The following is a 25,659-nucleotide window of genomic DNA, read 5'->3' on the forward strand; positions in this document are numbered from 1 at the left end:
AAGATTCGTAGTATCGTAAGATGTTTCTTCCACACAGATTCTTCAATATGAAAGAAACAAGCAGTTGGAGACACACAGCAGATGAAAGCTGTGGGACCTCTAGATGAGTCAGCCAATGTAGGTAGTTAAATTCATTTGGAAAGTGCTTCATGGATAGAAACTACAATGCACAACATGCAAAGAGATCCATGCAGGCAAAACACAGATAGCTCTCCTAATACATGTTTATTGCTTACTTTAGTGTGTGTTAGTTTATGTTCTTTTTCTCTTCCCCCAGACACAGTCTTTTCTCAAGTTCATTGGTGACTATGTATTGTAAATGCACAATATGTCACATTAGCATTTTTCCTGTAGGGTTAAAATACAACTGAGGAAGCCAGCCTGAAAAAAGGGAAATGTTTCACTACAGAGAAATAAAGTAAAATTACTGCCATATCGTTGTTTTGGGGTTTTTTGTTTTTGTTTTTGTTTTTTTTTTCAGAAGGGAAGTAATTCAGCTCTTTCTTCTGCAAACTACTTCCCCTCGTAATTCAGGAAGAGTAAAAACAATCTTTCTACCTAGAAAAGCAGCAATCCTCTTAGTCTCACATTTTTTCCTTATTTGCAATTTGAATGCAAGTTTTCAGTGCAGTACAATACCTGTTTGGCAAAGTCCAATTACCAGCGCTAAATTTACTGAGTGAAGAAAAGGATTCTGCAATGAGTTTACAGAATTAAATGAAAGAAGCTATTCCTCACTCTAGAATGCAAGTTCCAAATTTTAAAAGGTAATTTTGAAAGGTAACTTTCAATGCAAACACCTAATTATGCCAATTACCAGAAAATTTTCAAAAGGGTTGTAAAACAGCCTGCATCCTTAACAAGCTGATGGGAAGCTAAGGAAAATTCATATGCTATTTTTATAAGGGATTAACATGAATTTACAACTTCCCATCATAGTAAGTGGGATGATCATGATGTTACATAAGTATTATATCACGCCAATTTTTCTTTTAAGAAAGTATTGCTACTAGCCAGCTATTCTTAGCAAGGTTTCTGGAATCACAAAGGCTGTTGCCAGAAGCACAACTCAAAGGATGCTGAGAGGCATTTTAAAGTGGAAAAGAGAAATACACAGCAAAACTCAGGTCAATATAATCAAAGTCCTTCCACAGACATACAGAGCATAACAAATGCACAGTCATATACTTTCAGTGGCTACATCAAGCACTGAAGGACCAATGGGATCGTGGGCTACCTCACCACTTTAGAGAGAGCCAAGGCTGCTATGCAGTACAGACATGGCCAGCTGAGCTAGCAGTGGAAATGCTGAGAAGCTTAATAAAACTCTTAAGTCTAAGAATGTGCAGTACTGAGACAGCAAAAAGATTATGTAGCTTAATGAAAAAATCTCATCACAATAACAAGAATTGCCAAAAAGTCAAACCTGAAAAGATTTTTGATTCTTTCTTTCATATGTTTTTAAATTACAGAGTGGAGGAGCCTGTGTGATTTAGCCTTAGAACTGTAATCTGTTCTACAATGCAGGAGTTTAAGCCAGAGAGGGATTAGTGGAATACAGCAGACAGCAGAGAACAGGGCAGGCGCATGTCTGGAAGCCAAAAGAAGTAAAACAATAGACTACACAAAGTATTAAATCAAACTTAACTTCATAATAGAGATCTAAACAATCTCAACATCTGTGACTTGCCTCAATATTACTTACTTCTTCCTACCTCAAATATAAATCTCTAAGTACTTATTCATCTTTGCAAGCTTTTTCACAACTTCACTAATAAATTGCTATAATTCTGCTTAGACTAAACCCTTCTATAAGCAACTATTTTCTATAATTCTTTTTGTTTAATTTAAGTCATTTGGGCATCATAAGGTAAATTAACAAAGATACCTTTATACAAGATTGTGTTCAAGCAAACAGAGTATAGCTGTATGTATTATACTGCTGAAATGAGCTATCTTGTAAAGAAATGAAAGTATTTATTACATTTGGCTTTCACAGGATTAGTGCACTTGCTACATAAAAGCTGTTCTAAACAGTCACAAGACTCCTTAATGAATTGTGTCTTTGTCATTAAGCTTTAGAAGATTATATTAGAAAGGGTGTTTGCAGTCTTTTCCTACCAGGAAAACTTTGAAAGCTAGTAATTTTACCATCTGAAAACAAACTCAAACTAGTACTTTCCTCAGATTTTAAGAAATCTCTCTTAAGCTGAAGACTTCAAATGCAATTAATTCCTTCTGTAAAAGTACATAGCAAAAATTAACACTTCACTTCCTTCCTTCTGGTGCTACAGTAACCTGTAATGCAACTAAGGTTTTAAATGGAGTTAGGGCCAACCCTGTCAACGATATTATTTATACAGCATAAAAATAAGACAACTGAGAAAATAAAACACATTTTATTACAATTACAACCCAACCCAAATTATCCCAAAACTATTACATGGCAGTTAAGCATTTTACTGTCAAACCTGACTTTAACAGAAAAGCAAGTAGTCAAGTTAGTGTATACATTATAGATCTATTGGAAATAGGAAATATTCTAGACATAAGAACTGCAAATCCTGCGTATGAAAAGGAGTTTTGCTTTCCTAAAGTTAATGGCATGCTTCTGAAGAAATACAATGGCATGCTAAAATTAAAATTTTTCTATGGGCTTTTAGGAGGTGGTGCTGGTAAAATCAGGCCCCCCGCATAGACCATGGATGACACCAATAATACACAGTTATCTTTCCTGTATTTTTTAAAGACACAGACAAACCACAGAGTATGCAAAGAGAGCTATAAAACTATTCCAGGTCTGAATAGAGAGACCCAGAGATTTAGATCAGAAATGTATAACTTCAATAAAGTGAAATTGAGAGGAGGCTTGACTGTAGTAGATATGTAAGCACATTCCAAGAGGGGAAATATACCAGATTTAAAATAATTAAATCCAGCAGAAAAAATGCACAACACGAACAAATGGTTGGTCCTTGATGACAGACAAAAACAAAGTAGAAGTGCCACCCTTCTTTGTCTAAGAGTGTCAATGAGCACTGGGAAAAGCTGTGCATGTGCATGATAGTTCTCAGGCTTCTTCAGAAGGCTGTACAGTAGCACAGCTGCCTTTCAACTGCTGAGCTTAGAATAGAGAGAACTCAGAAGGACGTCAGACCAGTTAAATGTCTCCACTGACATTAGGCTTTGCAATCCTATCAGCTTTCTTACTTTCCCAAACATGTTGTTACTGCCCTCCTGTTTTCAGATTTGATGCACCATCATCCATCCAATCACTAAACCTTTTTTTCCTTCTCAAGCTTTCTGAAATATTTTCCAATATTTAATGTTCAAAAAAAGTTTTGGTTTTTGAAGGATCTCTCTGTTTCTTTTGAACAAAATGAAGTATAATATTTTGTGGGTTTGGAAGCAAACAGAAATCCTACTTACTGACACAGTTCTAGTTCTATCTTTGCAAACAAGAAATCAACATCTACTTTTCATTTTTCCTTTATGTCTTTTTTAGAGAAATTCATTCTACATATGGTTATGGAAAATACCTGAAAACTTTTCTCCCAAACACTGACCTTGTATGCAAATCCTACCACCATCTTCAAGATAACCGGTATCTGAAGCAGCATCTCTTCTTTTTTGTTCTCAGTGCATATTTAAAAGGTTTGTTAGTAGCTATTAGGAGGTTTTATATTCACAAATACTGTACTTATGAAGCAGACATGAACTATATGATTTAATTTGATTCCTTCTACTTCATGGCAATTACAGAACTGCATATTATGAAGACCTAAAGCCTAGAAGAAAATTCTATTTTTAAGGTTCTTTTTTTTTTCAAATTCAAGACACTTAAATAATAACAGAAATATTTCATGGTGCTTTCAAGTATGATACCACAAGTAAGTTTCTAAAATGTTAATTACATTTTATCAGCCAAGTGCCTACACCAACACAAGAACAGACTTAACTCTTTTCAGCAAATATGGCAAATGCATTCTTTTTAGGTATAGCTATTTCCAGAATCAAGTCCCAAAGATTAATGATGTTTCAAATCTGAATTCTTCTGAATTCCAACTTGAAAATTCTAGAAACTCATAAGAAGAGCAATTTATTTGAAAATATTGTATATGTTGTAGAATATGTTACGCATATTTATGATACCCCAATAACTACTCTGCTTTTAAAAGAGTTATGACACCTCAGTAACATATTCTGCATGTTAAAGAAATTTTTCACAGAATCACTTGCTGAGTTGGAAAGAACAACAAGGATCATCCAGTCCAACTTCTGGCCCTCCACAGGACCATTTTGCTGTGTTTCTCTGTGAAACTTTGAAACTTAAATTTCAACGAGGAAATACAGTTGAACAACTCCAGATCAAATCTTCTCTAAGGCTAATATAATAAAAGGCATTTGAAGCAATAGCTTTTCCAGATTGAGAATTCTTTTTCCCCCCTCAAAGAAAAATGCTCTCAGAAGACATCACTCCAGCCCGTGGATGGGGGCAAAGAGAGGAGACCTAAGGCAATACCATCAGATCTATCCCTTTCCTAGAAGATCTCAACACTTAAAAGGAAAATTGAAAATGTGCATGAAATCTGTCACACTGAGTCCGTGGGAAATGTAGATAAAAATATGCAATTACTGTAGAGTTGTGCAAAGACCTTAAAATTAAGCTGAAGAGAAAATTACAGGTACTTTTAGCATCAAATTGTAACCTAGTTCTTCTACAGTTGCTTTGAAAAGTTGCTTTGAAAAATTTTCAATTTGTGCTCGATAAATCTTCCTGGCAAATTACCTATTTCAGAATTAATAAAATATGTAGCAATGCTTTTATATACATAACTAGTATTTCAAAAGCAAATACTTAAACATTTGAAAACTATGTCAATATGAATCCTCTTGAAAGCTAAACCAATTATGCCCTAAGAAAAATCCTCATATCAGCTTAATTTTTAGAAAAATGCTTACACCATTCTGCCTCAAATCAAAGCTAAAAACATTACGAAACATCCAAAAGGCAGGGTCTGAGTTGAAATTAACTAAAATAAATTTCACTCCCTTTCTTGTAATACTTCCAGGTATCTCAGATGTGTTATCACTGACTGAACAGAGACATCAAAACCACCACCATTGCAATCAATACAGATACACTTGATATCAGGGTGCTTTTTTTCTCTGCTGTCCAAATCACTGAGGTGAGAATAATGGTGTTGACAACCAAGACAACCTTCCTATTGCAATGGGGTGCTATCACATTGAACAGTGAATGATTGTCATAGCCTTTAGCTAACAGCCAGATTAGGGAAATGGAAGAGTTAGCACATAAAAGACATTCCTTTCACAGAGGAAAATATTATGAATCTTCATTCAAGTTACAGATGCCACTTTAAAAAAAACATGAAAATACAGGTGTTTCTTTATGACCAATTAGGAGTAAAACATTGCTTTTACATGCTGCTATGCATACATGTCATTCAGAAAGGAAAAAAAAAAAAAAGTAAACTCCCTTAAGCAACCACAAAACAAGTATTAGTTGCAAGTTATAAACTTTTGTATACTGAAGATCCAGGAAGAAAAGCTCACTACAGAAAAAAGCAGCAATGCATTTGCAATCAAAAACATGTTACTAACTTGGAACATTTGAGTAATTTACGTACTTTAGGAAAAAAAATACTTACCTTGTTATAGTACTTTTTAAAGTACTGAAATTCCTATTTTGTCCAGCAATTTTGTAAGACACTTGTTTTTTATAGAATAAGAAACAAAGGAATGCCCCACAACATGATTTAATATCGAAATAGTTGCAATGTGAACCAAATAAATGTAAAGCAATTTGCCTAAATTACTTGAAATTTGAGAAACTTGAAAAATTGCATTCCATTTCAAATACACTGAAATACAAAATACACAGTTATGACATTATTTCATATTGCTTATTTTCCACCTAGAAACAGTTTTGTGTCCTTACAGCACTACTATTAAATGCAGCCATTATAGATCTAACATACGATTAGAAAACCGTCACCCAATTTACTTGTCTGGAAATAAAACTATCACTTTGATTTAACTTCCTGCATGTAATCAGAAGTCAGTACTACTGGCCACAGAAGGGCAAATCTTACCAGCAAATGTGCCTTCCATTGAATCTTAGATTCCTCTTAAAATGCCAGAAGAGCAGGTACTTTCAGTACCACAGAAAGTCTCCACGCTGCACTTGTCCAAACTAACAGTCAGGCAACAGCTGCTCAGTTTAAAGCTACAAACTGTGGCAAAATGCATAACTGACATGCCTTGTGTAAGCCATGAAGAAGACATGCATTTGGCTGGCTCACTGAAAGGTCAGGTTTCCCACCTCCCCAGATAAAAGCCGAAACACTCGGATTCAAATGGAAGGAAGTTTAGAAATTAAGGATGAGCATACATCCTGCTAAGACTAAAAGCATTTGATTTTGACAGCAGAGTTATAAACAAGAGTGATTTTAATTCTGCTGGATTTTTGTCTTTAAATATATTAAGAAGTAAGTTACCCTACACTCAGGCTTTTGTACAAGTTATATTTATATCAATGTTGTTTAAACAGGCCAAAAGTAATGGAATTACTTTGTTTTAGGAAACTTCATCTGAAGCATTACAAAAACCACAATGTGGGTTTCTTTATTAGCAAATGCTCTACCTTTACAGCTATTATGCTCCCAGCGCTGATAACTAGTAAAAGGCAATAGCATTAGTTTTAATGGGACAAAGGGCTGTGACTTAGGCAACCATCCAAAAGTTTCTTTGAGAGGCAAAGTAGAGGAAAACCTCCCTGAGGCTTCCAGAAATGTGATTAACCATGAAGAAATTACAAACAGGGGGAATTAAAAAGACAGCATAGCTCACAGATTGCATCTACGTTCAGAAATTAAGTAGAAACCAAACCCTTTACCCCATAGTCAGTACCTGGCTCTGGTACTTGTATCACTCCTTTTCCTCATTCTAACCTTACCCTTGTCTACACACAGTTTACACCACTTTTTACAAGCAGCAGGACTAAATCACTGAAAAGTTAGTTATGAAATTTGCTAGAGTACACAAGACTGAAAAGCAATATGCTGCAACAAGAAAGCTTTCTCCATTTCCCCAGGAAGTCTGAGAGAGGTCTGTGCAGAACTGGAATGTGAGCAGTACACTCAGAGACACTTTGTTTATACGGTGAATATACGTCTTGTCTGAAAAATCTCTGCTGAATAACGACCATGGGACCTGGCCAACACACCATTATTTTTTTATTGACAACACAAGCATATTCTTTCTTAACTGGAAGAATGACAATTTAGTGTTGTTTCCAACTTCCAGCTTGAAACTAGGACACTTAGATTTTAAAAAAAATTCGTGCTAAATATGATAACATAAGGATGCCCATGAAGATGCAATAGAAAACTTTAAAATTAATTTTATTTATAAATATAAATTTTATTAATGCTATTTCACTACAAGTATACAAAATGAACCATCAAATTAAACATTTCTCATCATTATAGGGTCAATACTAAAGTATTTTTCACTAGTTATAAAAGCAAATATCTGAAAACCCAAAGAAAAAAAACCTGAATGTCTTTGATCTTCTAGTTAAACTGTACACTATTTCTTAAGAATTTAGCAAAAAAATTGTGTTTGGGGAGAAATAAAACAGCATTAGCCTACATAACTTGATTTTCTCTCCTAGTTTGTTTCCTAAAACCAAAGCTTCAAAAGATGACTTTTGAGTCATCTTGTTGCTTTAGTCCTTGGGGTTTTCTGCTCATGATTGACATGCTAACATAAACATACCAAAAAAGTTTCATTCTACACTTTAAAAGTTCCCATGGACACTACTTTTACAAGGTCCATTCAAACAAATGTTCAGACCTTTGAAATAACAAACAATAATAAGCAGTTCAGGGATTAACCATCTGCACTCAGAATCCCATTTGATTTTTTTCTGAAGAGTAGTCATCATAAAAAAACCAATAAATTTGATTATAAAACTGACATCACTTTGCACAAACTTCTGCTCTCTCATCCTTCATTCACAGACATCAGCATGTCCTTTATTACCTTCCTCACAACAAACCTCTAACAACACAGACTCATTTTATATATTCAAACCCTTCTTTTTTTCTTGTGATGGAAGTAACAGCTATAGACTCCCAACAAAAATATTGCTAAATGCTGAGACTCAGATACGCAGGTTAAAGGATCAACAGCATAACAAAACAGTAACACAGTATTATTGGTATTACTGGAACCAAAATCTATATAAAATCAGCTGCAACTCAGTTCTGTTTCTTAATGGCTTAGCCCTGTACACAGGTTAGGATATCCAGATCCATACAGACATCCACCTGGAGTATGATATCTATTATATCCAAAGGTGCAATTTTACAGATGAAAATATTTTAAATTCTTTTAATACTTAAATAGCATACTTTTAATACTTTTAATAAAAGATTACTTACACTGGTTAACTTCAATCTTCTGACTGGTTTAATTATGTGTCTATCTTGTAGTAATATGCCTTACTGATCCCGGAAACAGAACTGTAAGGACAAGACAAGCTAAGCTGGAAGAACTTAAATCTTTGTGCCTGTAATATATTAAACATGTTGGATTAAAGAAAGTTTTTCTTAAATTAATGTTGTAAAGGAACCTCATTAAGTCCTTCTCCCACTACCCTTGGTGTGACCAATTTGGCTGCAATCAGGCCTGGCCAGAGGATGGCAGGTCCAGAGACTGACCTCAGTAATCTTTCCCTCCTGCCAGTTTGCAGGGACAATCATTGCAGCCAGCTCCAGACAGTCCCATGTGTCCCTAGACTTACAGCTGTCCTCCAAAATCTTCCTCCTCCTCCTTTCTGATGTCTCAGCCTTGATCTGTGCTTCCTGCCATGTCACTCTTCTTTCTGTTCCTAACCAGACTACCTGCACTTGTTCCTGCTCTTCCTGACCTACATCCCAGAGGCAACACAGCAGGCATGAAATCCTTGCTTCCTGACTCACACCCTTGCCTCAAGACACACTATCTACATACAGATGGACCTGTCTGCAGTATCTGATTTCCTCTCCTATAGTGCATTGCCTGACACATCTTACCACAGACTGTCAGCCTAAGACACATTTTTGTCTTTTCAGGTCTCAATTTCAGCTCATTTGGCTTTATCTCTCATTCTAGATGGTCTTAACCTTTGGGCCCAAACATACACAAACACACACACACACACAACCCACCAGCTAAATTATGCTGGCCTTTCTAAATCTATGCACATCAAGCTTGTTATCACCCATGACTCTGACATACAGCTATCAGACAACTGCTCCAACTTCAGGGATCCTGGAATTTTCCCAATATTGTAACAATACACTTTGTGCAAAAGGTACAAGAAATAGCAGTGAGAAAAGCCACAGTGACTTGGGCACCTGTTTGCTGTACAGTCTTGCAGATGGCAAAGTCTGATCACAAAAAAGGGTAATCACTTGATGCAGGTTTTCTTAAGATCAATGCAGTCTGCCTCCACATTCACGACAAATTTGTTTCCTTATGTTCTTGGTCAAAACCTACTGTTGTCTGTCTAATGCATCTGGTTAAGCTTTCTCTGGAAGATGTAGTCCGATTTATATCACAGAGAGTGGCATCAGACTCATCCGTTTTAGAAGATGCTAAAGGGAAAAGAATACTGATATAAAATGTTTGCAGTCTGCTCCATCTTCAGACACCTCCTTGTCACTTTCCTTCCCTTCATCTTAGTTTATAAACAGAATTAAATTGGGGTGGAGGGTACATTTCTTTCAAATTATATCAAATATAAAGTACAAACATTTTCACATACTCCTACTTTATGAAAGACACGATTCTTTTTCACTTTCTGCATAAAAATGTCAACACCATATGAACAATGACAATGACTGGCCCTTCAAATATGATTCCAGTTAAAGTTTTGGCCCATTCACAACTGTGAGCAAACTTCTGTAACAATCAATTTGTAAGAAACAGAACAGGCTAAGAAGCAGAATTTCCTTTCTACAGGAAAAAAAACCTGGCTTCAATCCAAAACCCATTGAAAGACACATTTAAAATTTTTACAAACCAAAACCTCTGAATTACATACAGAGATACTAAAACAGTGCAGCCTAAATGTCTTCAGTGTTCATATGTGAAAATTATGTTCTCTGTAACAACAAAGATGCTGACAAGGATGTGAATGTCACTGAGCAGCTGTGGGAACTCCAGGCATCTGTGGTTCCCGGGAGTCCACTCTCAGACTGTCCCTGTGCTACCAGGAGCAGTCGCAGCCCCTCAGTCGGGGGCCTGACAGCTCTGTGAGCCATCTGAGAGAGCAGGGCTTGCAGGCACCCTGCCCCAGGCCCAGTACATGACTCTCCTACACAGAAGGCCCTACATGACTTCTTGAAAACTCTCAGTCTCAGATCCATGTGACTGGGAATTCTGGCTTAGAAGGTCTGGTATGTTTGGAAGCCTTCTGTGGAACTAACAACACTAGCTGATCTGCCCACAAAACCATCCTAGCCCTGGGGACTCAGAGCATTTAAGGTCCTTAGCTACCAAGCAAAACCTTAGAAAGTATTCCCTGGAGTTGGGAGCTTGTGACTGCAAGGTTCATTGCTCAGGTCACTAAATAACCCCTGAAAAACTGAACACAAAGAACTCACAAAGTGCATGGTGCTAGGGACACAAACCCAAGAGGCTATCCTGGTTTGGCTGTCCCAGTATTAGGGACTTGCTGTTTGCAGAATCCCTATTTCCTGAATTACATATTCATTCCCTATTACATAAAAGCCATAACTAAAGAGAACATTAATTTTTTGAGAAGTCTTCCTTTTGAATTCATGTAGGCACTCCCCTTTAAAGTAGTGGGCTTGTCTTTAATTTACACACTGTGCAAGAGAGTGCTGAACTTTGTCTCCAAAAATTGCAAACATTTTGAAAGAAAAAGGTGTGGAATGCTGTCTAGTCCAGGAAAGGTTCTCCAAACACAAATTCAACAGCCCTTGAGATCTTTTCAAGACTTCATGATATAGACTGGTCCTATTAAACAAATTTACTTCTGCTTTGGAAGCTTTTAAAGAATTGTCTTGAAAATCATGTGAAGTGCAGTAACACGCTTTAGTTGACAACTGATTTGCAGTTACAGTGCCTGTCTTCCCAAGAAGTCATTATATGTGACAGAGCTCTACTTTCACAGAAAGGGCTAAACACCTGCCTGCTGACTGCAGGTATTGAATTACTTCTTTCTTTTGCTTTACTTGCATACACAGCTTTTACTTTATCTATTAAACTCTCTTCAACTGAATTTTTCAATGAATTTTTACACTGTTACCCTTCTGATTCTCTTCCCATCTCATTGTAGGGGAATGAGTGGCAACAGGGTGCCACATACCAGGGTTAGACAACAGCAGCTATTAAAGCACACAGGATCAATATATTCCTTTTTCAATGCCTCCAAACAACTGAGTGAAGAGCTCCCATGACATTCTGCATCCTGTGATACATCCTCCATCACATTTGATGACAGAGTTATTGATGTGAATTAAAATTTCTCAGGTTTAGATAAGGTTAGATTATTGAGGTTAAATCCAGCCATACAGAGGATGCTGACAAATGAAAATAAACTCTATCAATCTGTATGGACAGGACTATTTCTAAAAAGGTACACACCTATGAATGATGACCAGAACTCTGAATACAGAATACAGTTGGGTTCCTTGCTAATGCAAATGACTTGACCGCATCACTAGGTAACACTATATAAATGTTTTTAGAGAGGACTCTTACTATTTCTCAGATATAATACATCCCCACAATATAAATTAACAGGAAGCTTCCACATCCAGAAAATGTCAACATCCTAAAGCTGCAGCACACCTCTTCCTCACCAGAGACCAGCACAGTAAATCATGCCTAGACCACTACAGTAAATCCAATCCCTATTGTCTACACAGGCTACCAGTGGAATTGCAAAATTAGTTCAAAATATTGGCTTTTTTTAAATGTCTCACATCCCTTGGCTCAGAATCCAACCACACCACATAATACTGTCACCATAAAATACCCCCAGTCTAGTGCAAAGTGTGCTGGAACATGGAGTACACATGTGCACTCACTAGCTCAGGCTCCATAAAACGATGTAGCTGTATCAGCAGCTTGATGGGCCTGAGCTAACTATTGCTGCTGCTTCAGTTTCAGAACTCAGCTCTGAAGCACATGGCTCAGTTCTTCTAACCTTGCTTTCTGAGCTGTCACAGGAATGTCCCTGTTTATTTTTTTTAAGCACTTGTCTCCCAAGAACAAATAAAAACCAAACAAAAGAAAACTGAAAACCCTACCAAAATTGGACACTATACTGTACATATCTGTGTCTCACAGACAATGACTGCATGTGAGGCTTAGCAACGTTCCTCAAGGTACTACTGATACTCATTCACATGCTACAAGTTTGTCATTTGTACCTGTTATTCTTAGAATACTTTAGTGTCTCTCTCTCTGCCCTTTGATTCACCTGGAGAGAAACTAATTAAAACAAGAAAGGGACACTTTTTGAGATAAAAATAAAACAGACATACATGACCATAAACTATACCATATTTGTCTGTTAAAAATGAAATAAATATCCACATTAATTAAGGAACCATACTGATTTTGCACTTATTTTGTCATATTCCTGCAAAATTTTGAGCAAGCCATAACAGCCACATGCAGCACTTCCACCATGGTATGACTGAGATACTACATCCTTTTGTTATGGTTTATCAGATGATGATAAATCTCCAAATGCTTGAGTAACTTCTGAAATATTCTAGGCATTAATTAAAAATTAATCAATAATGTTAGTACTGTTCTGTACAAAACCATCTTTCAAAGCATGGAATTTGTACCAAGAAGGCTCTGTTTAACTTCCAAAACTGACTAAACTAAAGGATATTGTTATTAAGGATATTATTACATACAAAGATGATCAGTTTAGTATGGAAGTTTAGTATGCAACAGCCATTTTCTAACAGGCACTTTCCATAGAGACACTCCCCATGTTATTTGAAATGATCCAATACTACAGTGACAATGGACCCAGGAGAAGACCAACAGTAATGCAAGTGCTATGCTGACAGCTACTTGTATAATGACAACAAAAATAACCAAGTAGAGCCTCCTTTCACTCCTTTCTCTAGTTTTGAACCAAGTCAGCCCATGAGCAGGAGCACTTGATAAATGACAAATACTACACATAGAAGCACCCTAAAAACAATTACTTAGGCAATAAATTTGGATGCAAGCACAAAAGATTCCAACGAGAAAAAAAACTCCGAAAAGGCATTTGTTTTGTGATAGGATGCTTTTCAGTTTAGCTGCATTTTTACTTTATTAAACTAAGATAGCAATTCATTATGACACATAGTGACCACAAAGGAAAATATTTGAAAACTTAAAACCTTTTTTATCTGTTAACTTCATGGATGACTATATAAACTATAGAATACTATATAGTGTTAATAATTTTGCAACTCATCCTATATTTTAAGTGGACAGAGATTAAAAAAAACAATTTCATTACCTTTAAGCATTGTTCTTCCAGTTGATCCTCCAAAGATATTTAAAAGACCACTTCTTGCTCCTAATGATGTAGTTGCTTCTAGTAAAGCACCAGTTATGTAGTTAGAGAGTGCAGTCCTCTGCAGAGTGGCACGATATTGACAGTAAGCACCTGTTACACATGGTTTTACACAAAAACCATCTCCTTTGTATATACAGTCTGTAACAGATGTTGGGAGCTTTCTCAGAAGATGAGGAATATAATCAAAAATATCTTCTGCTCCTTCCTCTTCTTCTCTCACTGCACTGAAGATCTGTGGAGAATGCAAAAGCATGGACTGTTAGTTCATTTGCGTAGGATAACACATAGAATATAAAACAATTTCAAACGAACACAACTTCCTGTGAAGTTCAATGACCTGCAATATCTACTTATCCAAAACTGGTTTGTTAGGATTTTGGGTTAGGCTCCCAAACAGGATATTTAAGTAAGAAGTCATTCTGGCTTTCAATCTGTGTTAAAAAGCATTCTAAAGATAACCATGAGACTAAAACAACCCCATATCAACACACCTCATCAACATTTAAAATACAGAATATGCACAAAATTGTTTATAATACTATTAGGTCTGTTGTACTTCCAGAAAATCTTAAGAGGTATCAGCAGCAGAAAAACCAGATCAACTCAGGGTTGGCACTTTTTCATGCTGAGTGGGTGGGGGTTTGCAAATAGAAATGGTTTTAATCACTCTGAACCCTCTTTCAAAATGTTCTGGGTGTCACGTTTATTGCATTAGTTCCAGCCTACACACAGGTCCTCTATCTTATATTGGTTCAGTACTTTTTTTCCAGTATTTGTGATAACACACTAATGAACTTCAGTCTGTGGCTTAGCAACTAAGTAATGTTTGCTTATTTAAAAGAGTCTAATGATCAAAGCAAGAATCTGGAAGAAATTTCTTCATTTAGTATATAAGGGGAGACTTGATTCTTTGCATTCTTGTATGCTGACTTACTGATTAACATTAATAATTTGTTTCAATGATCTGTGCTTCTTAATTACAAGTGTAAACTAAAAATTAACACAGGGAAAGGTCAGTATAACTGTCACCAAGACAGGTGCTGAGACAATTCTCATGAGGTTGTTCCCAACCAGTCTTAGATGTGCAGAAGAAACAAGCTGATGGCTTCATGACAGTTTTTTTCCATTAATGCCTTGTGTCTTGTTGCCATCCTTTCCCACATATAAACAAAATACAGCTATCCATCAACATGGCAGAAACTGCAGCCAGTCCTACAAAGCAAGCACATGTGCTCAGTCAAACGATAAGAAACTGTTTGCACAGCCTGTGCACACCACATGTCAGAGGCACCTGCACCCTGCCCACAGGACACACACGTGCCCTGCCACTGATCCACGGAGGGAAGCAGCTCCCGTTACAGGGATCTCACACCCCTCCACTTCTGCCCTGAGACTGGAATTTACCCTGCCAGGTAAGTGAGGAGGGATCCAACTCCCAGCTACATGAGGGATCTGACCCTCCACTAACAGAAGAGATGAACAATGACGTGGTTCTTTCATCTGTGTAAACAAATTGCAGAAAATCGAATACAATCCAATATATTAGGTAGATATTTGTTAGCTTTAATTTTTGTAATAACCAAGTTTGGGGGAAAACAGTAAAATTTTTAATTAAAAATATAATAATTCATTAACTAGTAATTCAGAGATATGAAAAAGAACACTGACATATTTATTAACATAAAAAAAAAACCTTTCACATGTTGACTATGGTTATATATAGCTCAATTCCATTGAAGTATATCTTCTGTGATGCACTACACCATGATGCACTACACTATTAATGCAATACTATACTAATACCACACTATACTGCACTACTACATCATGAAATGCTGTGGCATCTGCCTTTTTCCCCCTCTCCCTGCATATTTTCCGAAATGTGTTTGGTCTGAAGTTTCTAGAAATATTACACCTGCATCTTTATCTTCTTTTCTTTGCTATCTGTCAGTTTTATGGACTTTTAGACTGTCAATACAGACACATCATCACCTTAATTCAGAAGGAAAACGTGCTCTTCAAGTGTGCCTTACCTGGGCAAGATGTGTGTAGACCTTTTATTTAGCTAACTGTCTGCAAGTACCTTTTCAAAAGGTGTACTGTGAAATAGTAAACCTTTGGATTACAAGTGTGTCACACACAGCAGACATAATTAGTCTTTCTAGCTTGTTTTAAAAAAATATTTAGTTAATGAATATAATTTAACTTCTCAAAACTGCAGTTACCATCCAAAATATTTTTAAAATTGGGTTCTGCAACTTATAAAGGCATGTTCTGTTGCCTACACAACTAAAATTTCTTTCAGCTGCCAAAGCAAAGAAACCATTTGTTGACAGAAATAGGCGACAGTGTTTTGCTGGAGAGATTACACATAGAATAATGGTGTTAATCTCTTCTGTGTAAAGTAGACTTCAGGGCACTAGCTGTCTCCAAAGACTTTGCACATCACACAACATTTCCAAATTCTGTTTATTTTGATGTGTTAAAGTTCTAAGCATGTTACCTCTGCTGCACATAGATGAGGTTACAAAAAAATACGTACACTTATCAGCTCATGAAGAGAACTGAAACAATCAGGATAGCAACAAATCCCTCAGGTAACTGATAAGGGAAACCACCTTTCAGATAGATTGCACCAGACAATTAGGGAAACTTAATCTTGCCTGGGAGACAAAGAAGTTTATTCCAAGCCAGGGTTTACAGTTCATCCTGGCAGAATCCAGATCCTATTGATCCATCCAATACCAAAGAATGACTAATGTAATTAAAAATTAATGTAAACCAAAAAAAGTAAAATGCAGCACTAAACCGAAAGCTACCCATCAAAAACCAAAGCCTCATTTTTGCCTTACATATCAAATTAAAGATTTCAAAACCATCTGCAGCCTGATGCTGCCAAGTCTCACTTACTGCATATAAAGCAGAAAGTCACAAGAAACTCAGGACAGTATCTGACTCTAAAAATGCTGCAATATTAAACATTCTGTAATGAACACACAACACTTTAAAAATAAGAAACGAGACAAAACAGGAAGCTCCATATACTAATACACCAGTATTCCAATAAAAGTATACTATGGCTTCAATAGTTTTCACTATCTTCTCTTTTTTTTAAGATTTTAATGGATAAGTAAAAGGAAAATAAAAATTACTTGCAAAGTACAATATTTCTGATTTCTACAAGAGAAAATTGTCCTCCAACTCAAAAATGAAAATCAGCATTAAAATAAAGACTAAATTCAGACAGAATTCCATCCTTGTAGCTTTACAATCAAGTCCATATTTGGAAAATGCATGAAAACAAAATAGATTATTCTGCTCTTAATGATGTGTGCAATAAGTCATCAAAACTTTACTTTCAAAAGCGTCTCAGTTTTGTTTCTAGTAACTTAAAATGGTATCTGCAAGCTAACTTATTGATAACCTTCAGGCAATAAAACTTTCTTACAGTGACAACAGACGTATTTTGTCAAGATATTAAAACTATCTTTAAAAACATCTATAAGAACAAGCAGCTTATGGTAGCCTTATTTTTCTCTTTCAATCTGTTTTTTCTTTTAATCATCACACAATTTCAAACTGCAATATATCCTTTTCTCCACAACATTACTATAGCTTTACTGTGTAGAAATCATAGACTCCTAAACACCACAGCCATTTAGTGCCCAGTTTATAACACACATTCTCCCAAAATGAAGCTGGAGTTCATGGGTGCTGCTCTACTGGAAATATCAGATATAGCAGTTCATAAAAAAAAAATTGTGATTTCTGACTTAAACTTACATATAATCTCTTACTGCAGTCTTTTTTTGCTTCTCTTTTCATATTTCTTCTGCCTCAGGTATTTAGCTTAGAACTTGGAGGCATGTTATTATATTGCCAAACATCTAGCAGCTGTTTCTTTTGAAACCCAGAAACTGGAATTATGAACAGGCTAAAAATGTCCCATTATTAGGCAGCAGGTTTAATTTCTCTAACTTTATTAAAATAATGAAGAATATGTGTACCCAAGAATTTCATTGCAAAGAATAGTGATGAAAAATTATGCTTATTGCTACTACACTGTAAAAATATGAGAAAGTAGGGTGTAATGAGGTTTTAATACTTCACTGCATCTGCCCAAATCCTCTCTATCACATCTGTCAAGATATCCTGAATGATCAAGATGAAGTACTGAAATGTAGGAGGAGTGTGTATGTGTTCAGTAGGTACAACACATTTCAGTCTGATTTCCTGGCTGTTCAACTATAGAGCACTTCTATGATGTAGGGCTGCTGACAGCAGCCTACCTGCATTTGTTGCATGCTTTTAAAGCATTTTTAAATGCCTGTAAGCCATAATGGCATATTAACAAGTAATAACTCTCAAGACAGTATGTGTTCAAGATCATTTAAGTATCTCCTTTGAAAACACAAAAGTTTCACAGAGCATACAAGCCTAAACACAATTAACAGCGCAGAAAATGCTGCTCTTTTCAAATTTGTTCTGTTCCAAGAAAAGTTACATTACAATGGGGAAATTCTGATGGCAATTTTTCATTTTGGCCTTCCATATTTTTCAGAAGAAAACCCTTACTAACATTGATCAAATGAAGCTGACAGTGATCTCTTGGAAGTCATGACCAAGGACCATTCCAATAGCTTTTCCATGTATTTATTCTACCTTTTCATTTGGATATCTATAGCCTGGAATACAAGCACAGTCCAGAATGAAAATAAAACCACCTTTGGCAGAAAGAAATTAATAGGCAAAGTGAACTTGGGTGAATGAGGCATTAATGCACAATTGCTCTATATTTCAGTTTTATGCCTTCCAAAGTGGCACTCCAGCATAACACTTTGGAGTATATATTAATAAAAATGTAAAAACAGGTAATGCTGATAGTTAATTTTCTGAAGTACTTTGGATTTTTTCAGCTTTATCTTATTCAGGTTATGACCATACCCCCTCTGATTAGTTAATGATATTTCAAGATCATGGTTAAAGTACAAATCTTTAATTCAAAATCTAAAATATGAGTATCTTGTAACAACTTCAACTGAAATACATTAAACATTGAATGCAGTTTTTATCCCTAGAATAGTGTGTATATTTGTCTTTCTTCCTACTGTGTATGTGACATTCTCAAGAGGGCATGCCAGAGCCCATATCTCAAACAGTTGTGCAGGTTGCTCAAAGCCAAGGGATTTTACTGTGTTTGACAAAGAGGATGCTGTGAACAGCTGAAAGATCTGCTCTGTCAGGACTATTTCTTAGCTGTGTTCACTGACAAGTCTTGTCCACTTCAGCAAATAGGTGAGGCTTTCAGAAATCCTTTCAAGAAATTGGACATTTTGGTTAGTGATTTCAGTGTTTGGAGTACAAACAGCAGACATTCGGAGTGCTAGAACATTATCTTCTTGGTGGTACTCAGCAGCCTGTAACCAAATAACAGCTGATGAAATTTTTCGTTATGTGCCTTATTGAGTTCTGGTATTTTACAATAACATGTTGGGCAAGGTTTATGATAAAACCTGTGGTCAATTAAATTCCATTCCCAACTTACTGTTCCAGATTACGTGGATGACTACAAATACTCAACTGTAAGCTTTTCTAAATTGTAGCACCACTGAAATTTGTGAGAGACTGACAGCTGTCCAGCCCAGCAGAAGATGAAACAATATTTTCATTCCAAATACAAAACAGCACTGTAATAGCTACTAAGAAGAAAGCTCTACCCTACCTGAAATCAGGACTACCTCTCCCAAGCTTCTCTGATCTGTTGTTTGTCATAACAGTGTGGCAGTTTCTCCCTGTGGCAAACACAAAAACAACTATCTGGCACTTTTGCAAGCTGGCATCAAACTCACAAATTCCCTCAGATCCTCTCCCAGCATCTCATGATCCAACATTTTTGGCTAACAGGCAACATTCTCAAAGTATGAGCAGCCATCCCAGATTAAAGTAAAATACAATTAAATAAAAGGTTACATATTATGATGCCTTTCTTCATACTCAACAGCTTTTGGAGATCTATTTGAACATCACCTTTCAGGTGGCTTTGCAAGCCAACAACTGCCCTGCCAGGCAGAACTGACAGCAGATTAAGCAATGGCAATTGCAACCTGCCTACCTGCAGCTTTACCAACAGGAGAATAAGAACTACCACCACCTGAAGCTTTTGCTGAAATACAGCCATTTGGTGCAAGTTTGCATTTGTGCTCAAGAAATAGGAGTAAAAGGCTGTTTTGACAACTAATCAGCAAGAAAGCTGGAGCTGTCAAAAGATATTGACAGTGAAATATATGCAATTCAGCAAAAACTGAAAGAATGGAATGGATTAGCAGTGTTCTCTGTATCTTGATCATATCTTTCTGTGTATTTTCACATGGTGCTTAAATGTAATAACTTGCCTGCTGAGATGCTAGATTTTGTAATGGAAAAGTTCCTTAAAATATCCCTTGACTGCTGAAACACTGTTCTGTATTTTAAAAAATTGCCTAGAAAAGAAGAGGATACAGTGCCATGGTATAATTCTAAACGTACTTCATGACATATGAGGAATGCTATGTTGTCTTGGGGAGTGGGGGGCAGAGGCAGGGAGAAAGCATTCCTGGAAATGCATACATATCCATAATATGTACCACTACAATTTCACCCAGAACTTGACAGACGTGCTATCTGCTGTAAGGCATGAGCGGGTGGTATTGCTCACAGTAAGGTGTTGCTCACAGGTGTTGTTCATCTTTTGCCTGGGACATTATAAAGAAGAAAAAACAGGAACTGCTTTGAGAATGCAAAACCAGCAAGATTTGTTTGCTGCAGCAGCATCCTGCATCATTTGCAATTGCAGCAGCGAGTAAAAGTAAATACCATACTTTATGCCCTCCACTGCCCAGGAACTGATGAGGGGTGGAAGGAGGGGACATGATGCCAGGATACAGCCTAGCATATACTATCACTTTCTCCTTACAGTGGGAATGAATCTCTCAATTTAAAGAGAAGTTTCCCTCCCTGGGGTAGGGCGTGTACAACTGGCAGAGGAGGTGCACTGGAGTCTGTCCAGTCCCCCTTACACATCTGAAGGAAAGAACACATCATATGAAAGAAATATAGGTCTTCAGGCAGCTCTTCATGATAGGAGTCAATGCTTGTTCCAGCATACTCACATAGCTTTTCTAACGTTCAGTGATACAGTCACTTCGGGAGACCCAGATATTTTCCTTTTCTGCAAATGATCTTCAGGTTCTAGCAATTCAGAAGAAACACTGTGCTGACCCTTCCAGCAGCTGTCTTGCAAATATCCTTTTTACAATGTCTGCTCTCAAAAACCTTTCCAACTTTTGTGCTCTATTCAAGGATTGGGAAGGTGTGGATAGATTGTCAGGACAGAGCAGAAGACAAGAGTACCCTGCTACAGAGCAACAATGCTCAGTTACTCAACAGCAAGTTTTATTGAGTGTTCAGCTCTACACAGTAAGTTGCAACTGGGTAACGTGGCACACAGCAGTAAAGGACACACAGAAAACAGATGAGTTGACCCTGGGAACATGGAAATCACTGTCAATGGCAGCTGGAAGGCCGCCAAAAGAGCGATCAAGCACAGATGTGCCCAAACACTAATATTCATTAAGTGATGTTCTGTGAACTTTCCACAGCTTTGACTGCAATTACAGACTGTGCATTACTTCACCAGCCAATATTTCTTATGAATTGCATCCTGTTAAGGATGAGATAATTTCAAGAACAGAAACAGAATTTAATGAGGATCAATGTATCTTGCACAGGCAATCCTTAAATACAGTTCAACATTCTTCAGAAATATTATTAGCCATGACTATTCAGTTCTGGTATCTGACAAGTATCTTTAGTGGAGAATTTTATTCATTTGTTATCACCAGGAAATGATAATGCAGTTTTTAAAAAAATTAATTTGAGATTTGGATTTATGACCAGAAATTTTAACAGCAGGTCTAAACTTCCAGCAAGTCGTGATTTTCAATTTTGACAAAACTTGGTTTTTATTACATACTTATTTCCTATTTCTGTAAGGTAACAATATTAAATAGCCCTTTACAAAGGAAAAACATGCTTCACAGATTTAGAAGATGGGGAAAAAAGAAAAGCAGTGTGATCTAATTGGGACACTGATTTAAAACAGTATCTCCAGCCTGTAAAAGTCCTGCTTTTCATGGCAGGTATTATACTTTAGAATTTTTTTTTTTAGAAATTCAGAATTTTTGATTCAGTATTTGATTCAGAAGTTTTAATGTAGCTAAGAGCATTATCTAAAATAGGCTAATTATGCTTAAAACTGTCAGAAAGACTGAAATAATTCACTCAAACCATTTAGATGTTAGAATATTAAATGTGTCATGATTAAATAATTTCAATTCAAGAGAGATGAACATTTTCATTTTAAATTCCTCCTTTCATCGTAGGAGAAAGGTCTTTCGTACATCAAACCATAATGGGATACTACTATTACAATGGATCACTAAATCTTCCAAATGCAAGTAAGAAATTTTAGGAAATTCTAATAGAAGACACTGAAAAATCTATTTAATACATCCTTGAAAGACTGCTTTCTTCAAAGGTAGAAAAAAAAAATTAATTCAATTAGTTCACTGAAGGTTTCAAACAGGCATGACGTTCATATTTTTAATTTCCAAAATACTGATGTGTGACAGGTGCATTCAAAACAGGTGAATCCTGTTTCAAAGCACTCAAAGCACAGGAACTCAACAGCCCCCTTCCTGCATCATTTGTTTACCTATTATTCTGTGCAAGTCTAGATTTCCTCTAAAAAACAAACAAAACCCCCAGACATGCATCAGATACAAGCAGAAATATATATGGGTTTGTACCTTAACTGTATTCCTCTCATTGGAGGAAAGGCTTCCACAGAACTCACACATTTAAAAACAGCTGTATCCCCCCTCATGTGAACTGATTATTTAAACAACTTTGAAAGATGAGCTTAGTTGCATGTCCCTGAACTATAACCTGATAATAAGGTTTAGGGGTAACATACAGTACAGAAAAAAACACTTGAGATCTCCTGTCAACTTGATCATCTTAGAACCAAACAGAAAAACCTAAAATTTATTGTTGTTGAAGACCATGTCTCAACTCATGAGGTTTCTCATCCTCTTTCTACAATCTCATCTATTTGTCAAAGTTCAATATAGCTCTGCTTATGCCAAACTCTGGCCTTATGTGTTCTTCAAAAATATTATGTTAATGTGTATACTTACATAACTGATTCAGGAAGCAGTCTATTCCATTCCCATGTCTCTCATGCTAAAATTCATAAGATAGCCAGTAGTAAGGGTTAAAGATCTTAGAACTGGCTAATTCTCTTTTTAATCAGTGTGATGCTGCATCCCTGAGAGTAGAGAAACTGTTCAGAATTGCTTAAGAAGGTCTCAAGCTCATAGTAAATGTGCTAAAGCTCAGACACAAAGTACATGTAATAAAACTGTCTTTATACAATCACTGTTTTTATTTATATCAAAAAAGGCTCATAATTGGATTTTATTGTCCTTTACATTCTGGACTTACATTGAAAGGTGGATCTTTTCAAATCTATCAGAAACAGTCTATAGTTCAGATCTGTAGTCAGAAACCTAAGGTTTAAATAAATGTAAAGATAAATGTAATAAATGTAAATGTCCTTGCTGTATCCTGAAATATTTTCATTTATAACCAATTTTAACTAATATTACAGTAAAATACTGGTAGGCAGATTACTACAGCTCTAAAATTTATGCATCCTACCCATGGCATACAGCTAATAAAAGAGCAACTTTTCCTTAGCACAGGAAATCTAGTTCTCATTTTCTAATTTTATAGACACTGAATCCATGCCTATTTGTTTGCTTGTACTTCAGCTGTTGGGTTCATTGGGTCACATGAATAATTATAAGATTATTTTGGATAGTACATAGGGGCCAGGAAATTCTCAGAGTTTTCATGACTGAATTGTTTGATAGACTTTTAGGTCAGGATACAGAACATGATTTCATGAAACAAAATAACTTTGTTCTATAAAGAGGCATTTTCCACTTAAAGGGTTTTTTTAAAAAATTACCCAGAAATAGAAAAGGCACAATTCCTTGCCCAAAGTCACAGGAGAATATTGATACTTCAAACTTGGCTTTTAAATTACATGTTTAATCGTAATTTACTGAAAAAAAGGGAGCCTTCATTCATCACTGTTCACAATGAAGATTTAACAACAACCCCACAAAAAGATAAGAATAAAAAAGGGCTATCTTGTAAATTTTTAGAATAAAAATTTTGCCTAAAACTAAGTGATCACAATAATCCCTCACAGTACAATGAAGACATTTTTACTTATGTTGGTTTCTTGAATCAAGAACATAGTACCTTCAACACTATTCATCTTCCCCGGTCATTAGCTGCTCAGGAAGACTTTGCTGCATCTCTAAGTGTAGAAAAGCTAAACATGTGAAGACACTGTGAACAGCTAATACACAATGCAGTAACCTAAAGAAATAAGTTCCTGTTTTCCTTGTTTCCAACTGGGTGTTCAGCTGCTGCCTTTAAATAATTGTCCGGCAGAACACTGTACATCCAATTTTCATATCACATTTTTAGTTTATGACACAACTTTGATGATAGATACCTAATATAGACTGATAGCCTTACTTACATTAAGACAACTGTATACTAGAATAAAACTGAATGTATGGAAGTAATTGTTACTGAAAGAGTTCTTGATTATCATCCAAATCTGCTAAAATGATGAAAGGATGGTAATATTACGATTAAGTTAAAATTGATGCTGTCTCCAAACAGAGCTTTGGAAGCAAAGTCCAAGATCTAAACACAGGGCATTGATTCATTAATTTTATTTCCAGTTCAGTTTAACTTGACTGAAAATCACAAAATAGATAATCTATTGTTTTGCAATTTTCAAAAGTTCTAATTCCTATAACACATTTAAAACATGTTTTTTAAGGTAAATATGCTTGTTTTAAAGGGAATGAGTATGAGTGAAAAAGTAGAGTGACTGAACAAGGGAGAAGGAATAAAAGCACATTAGTTCAGTATTTAAACTGCACTTCTTAATTGTTGATGAACTAAGTTTGTGCAGGACCAGAGTATATATTCTCCTTTCTTTTCCCACTGGAGTGGAATGTCACTGGAGGCTTGATTTTCAGAATTTAAGGCATCTGGCTTAAGACCAGATGAACAAAATATTTTAAATTAACTTTCCTTATTCTCTGGGGATTGTTACAGACCCAGGGACTAGAGTTTAGTCATCCATGAGATTTATTTTACTTTAGCATTAGCTTCAACTAAACTTTGTATATACAACAGCTTCCTTACCAAAATTCATAAGCCACTCTGCTCAATGTAATCATTTTTATAAATTGCAATTATATTACACTGAATTACATGCATAAGTGACCTGTGTGTATGCTTAGCCTCACAAAATGAAGGATAAAACCTAGATTCCTATTACAAGCTTCTTTCATACTATCACACCAGTTCTGAAAACACTTTGACTTATTTATCTGTAAGTACATGCGCCAAATTTAGGATTCTTTAAACTTCAAAAGCTTCACCTTAATGAGAAATAGAGCTCTTCAATAGCTTTGGGAGAGCTGAGTACAGATTTGTTTTGAATTAACTGCAGCAAGTTCTTATGTACGTAACAAACTATTCACGTACTTGAGGGAGAAAAATTTGTAATGGATGTTTCAGTTAACTATTAAGCAAAAATGGTTGTTTGCTCTTGTTTTAAATAATTATTATAGAAAGATGAAAAAACGATGAAAGTATTTTATGTTTCCATGAAACTCTAGCAGTAGCTTAACATTTTACTCAAGTCCCAAATACTTTCAATTTGACAAGTACATTCTTAAGATCTTTAGAGGGCAGTTTTGTCACAGCATCATCTTTCTGAGAATAAGCAGGAAGACTTGTTCAAACAGTGCTACGATAAAAACTTGAGGCAACATAGGGACAAAAAAAACAGGGAAAAACAGTACTTTTAAAAGATTATATAGATC

General features: G+C 36.0%; 1 protein-coding gene across 3 annotated transcripts in view; it reads right to left on the reverse strand.

Moving 5' to 3' along the window:
- PLCE1 (phospholipase C epsilon 1) overlaps positions 1 to 25,659 on the reverse strand; it is a 139,563-nt gene that overhangs the window by 63,118 nt on the left and 50,786 nt on the right. For all 3 annotated transcript variants that reach the window (XM_058842127.1, XM_058842128.1, XM_058842129.1), the window contains one exon: positions 13,577 to 13,868. In XM_058842127.1, coding sequence (XP_058698110.1) covers positions 13,577 to 13,868 — 292 coding nt within the window. The remainder of the gene's footprint in view (positions 1 to 13,576; positions 13,869 to 25,659) is intronic.

The sequence above is a fragment of the Poecile atricapillus genome, chromosome 6, assembly GCF_030490865.1.
Source record: "Poecile atricapillus isolate bPoeAtr1 chromosome 6, bPoeAtr1.hap1, whole genome shotgun sequence".
Taxonomy (NCBI): domain Eukaryota; kingdom Metazoa; phylum Chordata; class Aves; order Passeriformes; family Paridae; genus Poecile; species Poecile atricapillus.